The 13,997-nt window shown below is 35.5% G+C and overlaps 1 protein-coding gene across 1 annotated transcript; it reads right to left on the bottom strand.

Moving 5' to 3' along the window:
* Positions 1–35: 35 nt before the first annotated feature.
* Positions 36–13,406, bottom strand: LOC107659111 (switch-associated protein 70-like). The gene is made up of 12 exons (XM_016447938.1): positions 13,389–13,406; positions 10,891–11,031; positions 8,478–8,651; positions 8,160–8,387; positions 7,808–7,954; positions 6,680–6,788; positions 6,414–6,595; positions 3,477–3,584; positions 2,483–2,649; positions 2,186–2,384; positions 861–957; positions 36–774 (listed from the first exon to the last, which is right to left on the bottom strand). The coding sequence occupies exons 1-12, from the start codon at positions 13,404–13,406 to the stop codon at positions 656–658; spliced, it is 1,689 nt and encodes a 562-aa protein (XP_016303424.1). The 3' UTR covers positions 36–655.
* Between the last annotated feature and the right edge of the window lie 591 nt (positions 13,407–13,997).

Genomic DNA, 13,997 nt, shown 5'->3' with positions numbered 1-13,997 from the left:
TTGACAGATTCTAGACTAAATGAACCACATCAATCCATCATGAACTACGTGATTTATTCTTTTATATATTTTCAAACAAGCTGAGGTGAAAAGGCAAATGTTGAGCTAAACGGATTATATATATGCACTGCTGAGAGTAACACAGTATCATAGTTACATATCTTTTGTCTATCGGTGGTGACTCTACTCTCCAGAAAATGCGGGTATGAATCGGTCCTCTGTGTTTATCTGTGTATCAACAAGGACATCTAGTGGACACAGTAGGAAGCAGGTGCATTGATAGCACTAGTACCTCTAAACTGCCTTTGAGCAGTTACTTTTCACATTAAAAATGGAATATACTTGAAATTACTGAAGTTAAATGATAATAATGTTACATTTCCTAAATGTGTTTTTAAAAAAACAATGTATAAATATAAAAAGGTGTGGATGTCACTTTTTATATTCATTTAATAACTCACAAACAAAATAACACAATTAACTGCACATCATTTATCTGCTAATGTTCCATTATAAGAGCACATGATTAATAAATGGTTGAATAAAAACACATTTTAGTAACAACAGATTAAACCGGTAACACGAGTCAAGATGATGACTACCTGGCAAATACAAAATAAATATACACAAATAAAAGAAATGGACGTTTTAGATGTTATTGTGCATCATGTGATCTATTCTTGTTCTCCTGCCAAATCCTCTCCAGCTCATCCAGCTCTGTTTCAGTGAACGCTGCCTGTCCCCAGTTGGTCATTCTGGTGGGAGACTTGTTGCCTGAGACATACATGACAAACATGAATCTGGTGCTTTTGGGAATGGTATCTGAGAAATGGTATTTGAGAAAGTTTACACTCGGTCACCTGGTTGAATGATTTGAAGTAGGCCCTCATGTTTAAAGACTTTGTGCTTCCAAGTCTTTGTTTTGTTAGCTGCCCGTTCCAGTTTCTTTGTAACAACCTGAAAAACAATAAAAGTCACTGAAATTCTGATCACTTACCTTAAAGGTATAGTTCACCCAAAATGCAAATTTGCTAAAAATGTACTCACCCTGAGGCCATCCAAGATGTAGATGAGTTTGTTTCTTCATCTTCACAGATTTGGAGAAATTTAGCATTACATCTCTTGCTTACCAATGGATGCTCTACAGCAGGGGAGGCCAACATCAGTCCTGGAGAGCCACAGTCCTGCAGTTTTGCTCCAACCTTGATACAAACTCACCTGCCTGTAGCTTTCAACTAACGCTTAGACCTTGATTAGCTTGTTCAGGTGTGTTTGATTAGGGTTGGAGTGAAACTCTGCAGGACTGTGGCTCTCCAGGACCGACGTTGGCCATCCCTGCTCTACAGTGAATGGGTGCCGTCAGAATGAGAGTCCAAACAGCTGATAAAAAACATCACAATAATCCACAAGTAATCCACATGAATCCAGTGAAGTGAGAAGCTGCATGTTTGTGATAAACAACTTCATCATTAAGATGTTTTTAACTTCAAATCTTAGATTCTGGCTAAAATACAAGTCCCCTATCCATAATATTGTTTTCTCCAGTGAAAAAGTCGTCTCATTTGAATCAGGAAAGAAATATGCATAGATCAAGCACTGTTTATAAGGGTGAGAGGGCAACAGGGCATGGACTGAGGAAGTGTTATTATGCATTATGGACTCGTATTTTGGCCAGAAGTGATGGTTTAAAATTAAAACATCTTGAATGGATTTGTTTCTTACACACACACAGCTTTTCACTTCATTAAGACGTTAACTGGTGGACTATAGTTGTGTGGATCACTTGTGGATTATTGTGATGTTTTTATCAACTCTCATTCTGACGGCACCCATTCACTGCAGAGCATCCATTGGTGAGCAAGAGATGTAATGAATTTCTCCAAATCTGTTCTGATGAAGAAACAAACTCATCTACATCTTGGATGACCTGAAGGTGAGTAAATTTTCAGCAGTTTTCATTTTTGGGTGAACTGAAGTAGTTTATTGCATATAAAAGAGGAAACAACAACACTTTCACTTTCAATGGCTGTTCTATGTAATGAGATGGACATCTGTGCTAGTGAGTAAAAGAAGCTAAATTAAACATGTTGGAAAGCAAAATATACTAGAAAAGGAGAATGTTGATTTGACAAAGCAAACATTATAAAAAATCCCCAAACACACTTTTTCAGTATGAAACCGCTACCTTGTATTCCTCTTGCGCTCCCTCTCTCTGTCTTCTAAGAATCTCCAGCTGCTCCTGTGCAGCCTGCAGGGCACGTTCCTTCTCTGCCCGCTCCCTTTCCAGCTCTTGTTTTTCCTTCTGGGACTGGGTTAAGATTTCTTGCTGCTGCAGGTGAATCTGCTCTAATTCAAGCCTCTTGCTTGCTTCCTGTTGTAGCAGCCTGCAAATAAAACACACAAATGTTCTGCATAATGCGGTGGCCCAAGACATTGACTACTGGATGTGTATACTGAATGTTGTGTGTTTGTGCACCGTCACCTGGCCTGCAGTTTGCTCAGGGCTTCTTCATCCTCTTTGGCCTGTCTCTCGTCGTCTAGTGCCTTTTTCAGTTGACGGTACATGTCTTCCAGTTCCTGCATACGCTGCCAGTACTGCTCCACTTCATTGGCCTTTTCAACCACCTGCTCTTCCATCTGCATTCGAGCCTAAGAAGCAATTTGACGTTTTACATTACATCAGGCCTGTTTCACACATACTGCATATGCAGCACAACTACAGACTGGTGTTGTGCTTGATTTCACACTAACAACCTTTCTGCAGAAATTACACATTTTTCTTTCTTTTATTAGAAAGGAACTTAATGCCTCAACATGTTCATTACAAAAAAATGAGATTCATCACAATTAAATACTAGAATCAATTGACACCCTAAGTTTCAACAATAAAAAGTTTATTTAAGGAATGTGGATGATCAAATTTATTACAAATGTAAAGAATGCAAAAATTGGATGGCCAAAATAAAATGTAAAGAAGGTATTTATTTTCTTGCTGCCAAAATTAATTTGGCAGCAAGAAAATAAATACCTTCTTTACATTTTATTACCAGCAATACATCTAATTTATGAACGGATTATTCAGAGTTTTGGCCACTTACTCATCCCACAACTGTTTTAAAAACTCACTCTTAAGCCATAGTACCCAGGTTGGTTCATGCAATGCATTGCCGCGAAAGTGACATTAATTGTGATTAAAATTGAACAGAATGGGTCACAGGGGACACATTTAAAATGCATGTATACCAGGTGGAAACATAAATGCATCTCGGCTAATAACTTGTGATTGAATACCGCAAAATGCTCTTTAATACCCTGGAAACAGGGCCTTTCTCTCTCTCTCTGTCTCTCTCGATCGATCGATATTGCATATAGTTTGTGCGTGCCAGGGATTCGCTATTAATATGCGGGAGACTCCAGGCCCTTCCAAGAGAGAGGTGAGATGTCTGTTAATGGGACAAATTTAATGTTGTCGTTACCATTTTCTCTTGTGCCAGGTCTCGTCTGTATTGGTCCAGTAGCTCTATTTGGGTCTGAAGTCTTCTCTGTTCCTCCAAATCACCCCTGCTTGATGCTTCCTGCAGTTTTTGCCATATACAGACATTACAAATGTTGACAGCATGAAAGGCTTCTGTGAGCCAGACTGAATCCCAAAGTACACGTAGAAAAACATTAAATAACAATTAGACTTCCTTCACTGTATAAGGTAATATTAATAACGCTATTGATTTCAACAAAAGCATTTCAATTCTTCCCTAAATTTGTAAAAAAAACAAAAAACAAAAAAAACAAATGCACATTTACAATAATGCACTTACAGCAGAAGTATATGAGGCAAGGCATTCAGCATGATTTAAAAGCAGAAATGTGCAGCTTATTAAAGTGCTTAATGTCATTGGGAAAAGATGTTGTAAAGTTGTCTAGTATGCATTTTTTCATTATCATTGTTTGTACAGTGCAAACGTTTCCAAGTTTTGTGGCTTTGACACAGGAGATGCTTTGACAGGCAATAAAGTATAGCTTAATGAAAGAACTATCCCTTGAGACTGAAGATATCAAACAGGAACTAGTGACTGTCAAAACCGCCCGCACACAGAAAGTGTGGCTTCATTGCTCAGGAGTGCTCTTTTGCAGGTGCCCTAACATTTAGAATTTGCATAAGCAAAGCTGTTTTTTAAGTTATATTTTTGGGCTTTTTTATTTAAGTTATAGTTTTTTTGACAGGACCGTTGAGAAGAGCCACTTGAAACCACAACGCTATGGCTTCGACAGCAGCTTTAACATCATTTTTTTTTTCTAGGAATATCTCAGTTAAGAGCTTCAGTAGGTTCTGTAGCTTTCTTTTCACTGTCAAACAGGATTCCAAGAGTCAAAAATGTAGCATGAAAACTAATTAAAGGTTGAAAAAATATAGACAGGGATGTGAAACTTTCTTAACACATTACTAATAGTGTGACCCTTACTAATAGTGTGCTATAAACAGAGTAAGCGAATGAAAATGAACCAAAAGGGGAACTGACAGTGAAAAAGAGAACAAAATGAAAACGATGTTTTAATAGAGAGGTACTGCGACTTCCATACCTCAATGGTAACTCCCCAGTTTAAAATAAGCCTTTGTTTCCACCCATCTGAAACACCACTACATTTTCCACTAAATATGCATATACGAGTTGTGCTCTTAGCAACTCTTTCTGTCCATCAATCACACAAGTGATTCTGCTGCTGATTAAGACCATCTTACCATCGAAACTCATTTCACAATGGACACTTTTCCTAATTATTCTCAACATGCTGCCATTTTTTTCTAAATATCTTGTATTGAAAGCTATAGCAGTGCCAAGTATTGTGTCCTTGGAGGCAATCGTTGTGTTAGCATTGGTTCATTTTAATCTGACTCAGGCTCAAACATATACGGCTCTATTACAGCTAGCTTTAAAACATACGTCACAGGGCATGAATACGGTGTGATTAAGTTCAGTCACCAGTAGTGGCCATCTACTCAGATTTCTGAAAGAGGTAAATGAAGCGTTTGTGACAGAGATTGAAAATGAGGATGGAAAATTATCACTTTTACAAAAAATTAAATCTATTTTTTTTATGCAAAAAACTTGCATAAAATGCTAACTTCATAAGCTAACTTCCGGAAACATAATATGTGACCCTGGACCACAAAACCAGTCATAAGGGTAAATTTTTCGAAATTGAGATTTATACATCATCTGAAAGCTGAATAAATAAGTTTTCCATTAATGCATGGTTTGTTAGGATAGGACAATATTTGGCTGAGATACAACTATTTGAAAATCTGGAATCTGAGGGTGCAAAAAAATAAAAATACTGAGAAAATCGCCTTTAAAGTTGTCCAAATGAAGTTTGGTTTAAGTTCTTAGCAATGCATATTACTAATCAAAAATTAAGTTTTGATATATTTTCGGTAGGAAATTTACAAAATATCTTCATAGAACATAATCTTTACTTAATATCCTAATGATTTTGGGCATAAAAATTAAAATCGATAATTTTGACCCATACGATGGAATCTGAGGGTGCAAAAAAATAAAAATACTGAGAAAATCGCCTTTAAAGTTGTCCAAATGAAGTTTGGTTTAAGTTCTTAGCAATGCATATTACTAATCAAAAATTAAGTTTTGATATATTTTCGGTAGGAAATTTACAAAATATCTTCATGGAACATAATCTTTACTTAATATCCTAATGATTTTGGGCATAAAAATTAAAATCGATAATTTTGTTAATAATAATGTTTTTTTGGCTATTGCTACAAATATACCCCAGCGACTTAAGACTGGTTTTGTGGTCCAGGGTCACACATAAAGATCTAAAAATGCATTTCATGACACCTTTAAATGCATTCTGTCTGGTGCTCATTTCTAAGGTTTTACACAAGAAATAAATTGTTTTTTTGTGAAGAGTCATCAGAATGTCCTATGCTTGCATATGTAGTGTTGTTTGGTGATACAAAAAGCAAAAATGTAGACACTGGAATGCACTTCTTGGCATGCTTTATCAGCAGAGACAATGGTAAAATCAGACCTGTGCAGCCGAAGAGGCATGAAAGACCAACAAAGACAAAAAGCAGGCATAAACATTGGTACGGAAAGATTTACTGACTGAGAAAATCCTGAGTAGTGATGCCCAAGTTGCTTCTTTTTTGTTAGACAGGACTCATTTACATAAAACTCAGAGATGATCATGCTGATCTATGTTGATAGATGGCAGTGCAGTGTCAGTGTACCTAAAGTACACAATAAACAGCAACGCTACCACTAGATATAGAACTACTACATGTACCTTTAATCCAACATCTCCAATAGAGATACTACTAAAATAGCTTGAAATAAGACGTTTTAGCAGGTAACTTATATATTTCGGTGACTCAAGGAAGGCCACGGTACCTTGTTCATGGCCTCCAGCTGTGCCTGCTTGCTCTCGTTGGCCAACTGCAGCTGTCTCATTCTGCTCTCCATGGTCTCCTTTTCAGCTTTTATCCTGTTTCTCAGCTCCCTGCGTTTCTGTCTGGATTCTCGGTGTGGGGAGGAAAGGCCCTGCCTTATGCGGACGATGCAGTCCTGGATGGCTATATAACACGAGCACATGGAGTTGTGGATATACAAATATTTCACAGCCATAAGTGTAAACTTTGTGTACAGATGTTTAATACCTTGAATCCACTCTTGTTTTGTCTTTTTATCCGATGCACTGATCTCAAAACTTTTTTCAACACATTTTATAATAAAGAGGTTTTTCTTTCCATCCTTGTCTGGTAAGGACTGCAAAGACAGAGCGATTTAGATATTTAAAGGGACAGTTCACCCAAAAATCTAAATTCTGTCAATATTTATTCACTATTATGTTGTTCCAAGCCTGTATGTTTCCCCACCGTAGCTCTCATTTCTATTCAGGCTTTCATTCATTTCAAAATATTTAAATGTAACACGCTGTGATCAGACATGAAACATGAAAGAATGTATTATATTGTCGTACGTACATATTGAGGTGCCAAGTTTGAATAAATCTAAGTACAAAAAAAGATTTCCTAATGATTTTTGGTGGATAACAACTTAAATGGATAGTTCACTCAAAAATGAAAATTCTGTCATCGTTTGCTCAACCTCAAGTTGTTCCAAACCTGTATTGAAGGTGAGTTTCTTTCTTCTGTTGAATATAAAACAAGATATCTTAAAGAATGTTTGTAATCAAACAGTTGACTATGTTACTATGGAAGTCAGTGGCTATCGTCTAGTGTTTGGTCGCCAACATTCTTTAAAACATCTTTTGTGCTCAACAGAAGTATTAAAACTCATACAAGTTTGGAACAACATGAGGGTGAGTGAATGATGACAGAAGACAGCAAATGACAGAATTTCCATTTTTGGGTGAACTATCCCTTTAAATTTTGGCCTTTTCCTCTCACAACACTATCATACGACTTACAATTTAGCGCATAAGTCATATGGGCTATTTTTTATCGTACTTTTAGGTGCTTTTTTTCATTTGACAGCCCCAACACTCATTGACTTTGTATGGAAAAGGGCAGCTTGAACATTCTGTTAAACATCTGCTTTCATAAGAAATCATACAGGGTTGGATCGACATGATATGAAAGCGTAATTTTGCCAGAGAATAAAAAAATTAAAAAGGTAATTGAGGGGAAAAGTCTGAATTGTGAGATAAAAAGCTGTGGCAGAAATAAGCTTCCATTACCTGAGGGTGTGTAAATGATGTAATGATGAATGATGAAATGTAAACTTGATTACTAGAAATACTGCAACAAATGTTCTGGTTTTACCTCAACACAGCAGTTGCGATCAAGCGAAATACATCCCTTCTGCTCTATGAGGTCTTCACTCACATAATAGGACATGTAATTGAGATGGAGCTCAAACCACCGCTCTGTCCAGTTCTTCCTCTTATGGCCTTTTTTCATCATATAGCCCTTTTTGAATAAAAAACAGCAAGTTAATCACTTGTAAGGGATATCTGTTAATTTCTCCAGTATTCTAGTGTATATTTACATTGGCTTGTCAGTGGTCTTTGTGCAACTCATTTAACTGACCGTTTTTAAACACTTGTCTCTGTCATTTACAGACAACAGCAAACCCGGAATGTCCATATCAAAATACACTGACACAGACTCCCACCTGCTTAATAACATCCATTACAAGTTCCCGATAGACCTCATTGATGCCCATGGAAAGAGTCTGAGGGTTTATGCCCTTGGTGAAATGGCCCATGCCAATAAGCTCAATCAGTTCCCAAGCATTCAGATGTTTTTTCTTTGCACTGAGATGCATTTTGTAGTCTTCAAACCTGCCCTCGTTCCAGCTGCAACCCATTGCTGCAAACAGCTTGCGCAGGAAGTACTCGAGCTGTTACAATGAAAACATACAGCGTCATTTCCAATTGATATTATGTAATTAGAAAAAGATATAAAAAATGGTAAAAGTACTATAACCAACCTCCTCTATGACAATTTGCAGTGGATATTTATCTTCAGATAGATAGTTGAAGATGCACCAGACCTTGAAGGCATCAACCCCAGAGATCAGCAGATGTTTGCCACTGATGTGCTTTGGTGCAGATAAAGTCCAGCACATCTTATTCAGCTCGTTGAAGTCAAAGTTGGCCTGGATCTGCAATTAAAATACTCCAAATGAACCTAATTTAAGGCTACAATTTCACATCTTTTTGCAGAATTCATATGCATAGGCATAAAGTGTGTCTTGTGTTGACTAACTGCAAGGCTTTTGATTTGCAGAAGTCTCATACCAGGCGGCAAGTAAGGAAATCTGTGAACACGGGCAACTTTATCGTTTAGCAGTCACTATACTGTATTTGACCAAAGAGTGCCACGATTGACGAATCAGAATCAAACATTCCAGAGAGCCATATGTGACCCTGGAGCACAAAACCAGTCTTAAGTCGCTGGGGTATATTTGTAGCAATAGCCAAAAATACATTGTATGGTTCAAAATTATAGATTTTTCTTTTATGCCAAAAATCATTAGGATATTAAGTAAAGATCATGTTCCATGAAGATATTTTGTAAATTTCCTACCATAAATATATTAAAACTTATTTACATTTACATTATATTTAAATTGTGTCATTTAGCAGATGCTTTTATCCAAAGCGACTTACAAATGAGGACAATAGAAGCAATCAAAACCAACAAAAGAGCAATAATATGGAAGTGCTATATTAGTATATTATTATAGTGTTATATTTCAGTTTCACAAAGAAACGTGCAGCATTTTGTCCAAGCAATAATAAAAGGACACATTTAATTTATAATTTGTCTTAAATCTCATTTTGTTAAATAAAAATCGTGAATCGAATCGAATCGTGAGTTGAGCGAATCATTACATCCCTACCTAAAACAGTATGAAATTTTAAACACTCACTTAAGTCTTATTAAATGTTCACTTCCATTTTCAATAGGAGACAGATAAAAGAAATATTAATATGTGAGAAACAAGTCTCATGCCCCATGAGTCACAAGTGACGGCCCATGGACATGAACTTCCCTACAGTCGTTTTAGCATTTTATTCCAGAGGAAATGATAAACATCTATTCATGTTCTTTTACATATATTACAAAAGATTATAGATTAAAATATAGGCTATTTGACAGTTTTCACTAGTTCATTAAATGAGCTCATAAAAAGCGGCATACATAGCCTAATAATAATTATAAAATAATTAATAAAAAGCTGTTTAATAACGTGCAATATGTCACACCACAGGATATATCAACATATGCTTATTTAAATGCAATAATTAAAATGTGTTCCCTAAAACAATGTTCAACCAAACAACAAGAGCTTTGTTAAAACTGACATGAATTGTCTGCATGCACAACATAAATCTTTGGCCACATGCAGCAAACATTATGAATCTGCAAGTCTTTGTTAAAACATGAACAGGCTTAATCTATAAATAGAAATGAATGTAGAAGTACATGTCAGATGGCATCTGTCAAGCCATGTGTAAATATAGCAGGCATTGAAAACATTTAAAAAAAAAAAAAAGATTTCCTGTATTTTCTGCACTGCATTCAAAGAGAGAAGAAAATGGCAAAATAGGTCTCATCTTTAGTATTTACAAAATTTTTTTTTTTTTTTTGACAATTTTCCAATGTGCTGAAAATATCAATGAATGACCTAATTGATTAAATAATACAGTGGGCTCCAAAAGTTTGTGAGACCACTAGTGAAGATGCTTCTACATCTGTATTTTTCTATATTAATATATTTTATTTTGCCAATTATGCAATTTGAGTTAAACTAAAAATGTACATGAATTTCAGAGCTAGAAATTTTTAAACATTGCCCTTTTGCTTTAATGAAAGGATATTTTTTTCCAGCAGCAGACTGTTTAAAGAGCATCTTAAGTCACATGATCAGTGACAAATTTACTTATTTGATTAGTATACATAAATAGTATACATACATTTTTACCTTTTGTGCCATAACATACATACAGTACATTTATTTATTTATTTATTTTATTTTATTTCCAATTTAAATTAGATTTCGAATCCTAGAGTTTGGACCCCGTTGAATGTCTTGGTCCTGAAAAACAGACAGATATATATATAAAAAAAAGAATATGCCTATGTGAGTCACAAGATATAATGTTTAACCTTATTCCAGACTCCAGAGGAAATGATAAACGTCTATTCTTAGACAAAAACTTGTGCTGCTGATGGCGAGAGGTATACTGTAATTCATTCTGTGACATTTCTGATATGGCTTTATTGGGACAAGAACATCATGCTATTATTGTCATCTGGTTACAGTCATCATAGAACTGTTTAAGTGAAATACAGCAATAAGGCTGCACTTTGATAAGAGACAGTGTATTTATTACCTTATTAAGTATGCACATGTTCAGGTAGGGCATGTATCCTTGTGTTGACACTGGTCCTTCGTCATCATCTTTAAAGTGCTCCTCCAGGGCTGAAGTGTTATGAGGGATTCTCAGTATGGTGCACAGGTTGTGAGACAGCACCTACAGTACAGAAAGACAGACAACAACCGTAGGCCACCTGGGTTCAATGACTATGCAAGAATAGATCAACCGTGGCCAAAAGTTTTGACACACTTGACTGAATATATGCTTAAAATGAGTTTTGTAGACATGTAAATGACATGTGAATATAATTATAAAACTAATTTTAGCAATAAAAAAAATCAATACTGAAATTTTAGTCAAGAGTGGATAGATAGTGATGAAAAAGCATTCTGCTTTGTATAGAAGACAATGTTGATTTATTTAGTCATCATTTTGATTTTCTTATTAACGTGGAAAAATACTAAAGATAAAGGATCTTTCGTATCTTTAAAGTTTAAAAAAATATCCAGCTTTGCATAAAGTGATAATCTAAAATCTAAGTTTATTTCAGTTTCTCCACTTCAGTGCACATGCATCTGCATACACCCCTGAGAAAGTCTTGCAAGACTGATCAAGCGTTATTCAGATATTTTGTAAACAACTAGTCTGTGCCTCGCTTTCATATGGAAGCCCGTTTCCGCCACTGAATAAAAAATAAGACGTAATTGCGACTTTTTATCTCACAATTCTGACTTTTTTTCTCAGAATTGCGTGATACAAACTCGCAATTGTGAGTTAAAAAGTCATAATTGCGAGACATAAAGTTGCAATTCTGAGAAAAAAAGTCAGAATTCTGAAAAAAAAAGTCAGAATTGTGAGATATAAACTCGCAATTCTGAGAACATATCGGTCTTTTTCCCCCCTCAAAATTGGACTTACTTTATATCTCACAATTCTGACTTTATATCTCGCAATTCTGACTTTATAGCTCGCAATTCTGACTTTATAGCTCGCAATTGAGATTATATCTCACAATTCTAACTTTATATCTCACAATTCTGACTTTATAGCTCGCAATTCTGACTTTATAGCTCGCAATTGTGAGTTTATATCACGCAATTCTGACTTTATAACTCGCAATTGCGACTTTATATCTCGCAATTCTGACTTTATAACTCGCAATTCTGACTTTATAGCTCGCAATTGTGAGTTTATATCACGCAATTCTGACTTTATAACTCGCAATTGCGACTTTATATCTCGCAATTCTGACTTTATAACTCGCAATTCTGACTTTATAGCTCGCAATTGTGAGTTTATATCACGCAATTCTGACTTTATAACTCGCAATTGCGACTTTATATCTCGCAATTCTGACTTTATAACTCGCAATTCTGACTTTATAGCTCGCAATTGTGAGTTTATATCACGCAATTCTGACTTTATAACTCGCAATTGCGACTTTATATCTCGCAATTCTGACTTTATAACTCGCAATTCTGACTTTATAGCTCGCAATTGTGAGTTTATATCACGCAATTCTGACTTTATAACTCGCAATTGCGACTTTATATCTCGCAATTCTGACTTTATAACTCGCAATTCTGACTTTATAGCTCGCAATTGTGAGTTTATATCACGCAATTCTGACTTTATAACTCGCAATTGCGACTTTATATCTCGCAATTCTGACTTTATAACTCGCAATTCTGACTTTATAGCTCGCAATTCTGACTTTATAGCTCGCAACTGTGAGTTTATATTACGCAATTCTGACTTTATAACTCGCAATTCTGACTTTATATCTTGCAATTCTGACTTTATAGCTCGCAATTGTGAGCTGATTGTTTGCAAACGCATACCTACTGTAAAAAAAACATAATCTAAGTATTTTCCATTCTATCAAGTATTTTAAGCAATGCTGGATCTCCAAAAAAACACTAAAATAGCATCTTACAACAAACAAATAAGAAGTGCATGCTGAGGTTCTAAATGCTGCAGGGACCTACATGTCCTTTTACATATTAGACAAAAAGATTCAAATATAGGCTATTTGACAGTTTTTCCCTATTTAGTTTTCACTAATTCATTAAATGAGACCAATTACTTTTTGAAAGTACAACATAAATCTTTGGCCATATGCAGCAAACATTATGAATCTGCAAGTCTTTGCATGAACAGGCTTAATCTATAAATAGAAATGAATGTAGAAGTACATGTCAGATGGCATCTATCAAGCCATGTGCAAATGTAGCAAGCATTGAAAACATTTAAAAAAAAGACTTCCTGTATTTTCTGCACTGCAAAGAGAGAAGAAAATAGCACAGGGACTACAGTGCGTGCTGGGGAAACACTCCTTGTACTTTGGTAGATTCCCCTAGTCCTGAAAAACAGGTCTGGTAAATGCCTTACAACAAACAACCATGGGTATGAAGTCATAGGATTACAAGAAGGAAGTTCAAACGTTAAACAAAAATGATATCAAGTACTAAGAATCTTTTGACAGTCTTTTGGCCTTAAGTCGTCTTACAAACAAGTTCTAGAGATGGCATTGTTTTCCAAGTGATTTCCTTTTTATATTCCTGAGTATTGCAGTACTGACTATAATATCATTTCAAACATGCAAACCATTTCTTCATGAGCCAATGTGTGAATAATAACCGCAAGTGAATAGCATAGTAAATAAAGCTATATGGATATTTCTTGAAGGCTTTTTATTGAATACAATCTTTTTTTTTTTTTTGTCATTCGATCTTTTACAACTCCCCAATATAAAAATGTCAGTTCAATATTTATCTTTATGTAGCCTATACATATCCAAACATCTTAGACCACTAGTGAAAATGCCATTTATATTATCAGCATAACAATTGATATTAAAAATGTATTATTTGTATTTTGTATGTTGCTTTAATGTCAGCAGCCCTTGATCTGACCTTGACCTGAGCTTCTTGTGCTTCAAGGCAAGCGAGAACACTGGGAAAGCATCACAACACACTAAACATCCCTCTCATCTCTTTTTATTTAAAAAATGCAAACACATGTTTATATCATTGTGAACAAAATCTGTTAGAAATGCTATCATAGTGCACAGCCTGACTTCTGTACAATTGTGGCAAAAGGGTAATTACAAAAGTTCATCA

The sequence above is a fragment of the Sinocyclocheilus anshuiensis genome, unplaced genomic scaffold (assembly GCF_001515605.1).
Source record: "Sinocyclocheilus anshuiensis isolate Anshui unplaced genomic scaffold, SAMN03320099.WGS_v1.1 scaffold87, whole genome shotgun sequence".
Lineage (NCBI taxonomy): Eukaryota > Metazoa > Chordata > Actinopteri > Cypriniformes > Cyprinidae > Sinocyclocheilus > Sinocyclocheilus anshuiensis.
This window is presented reverse-complemented; position numbering and strand designations above follow the sequence as displayed.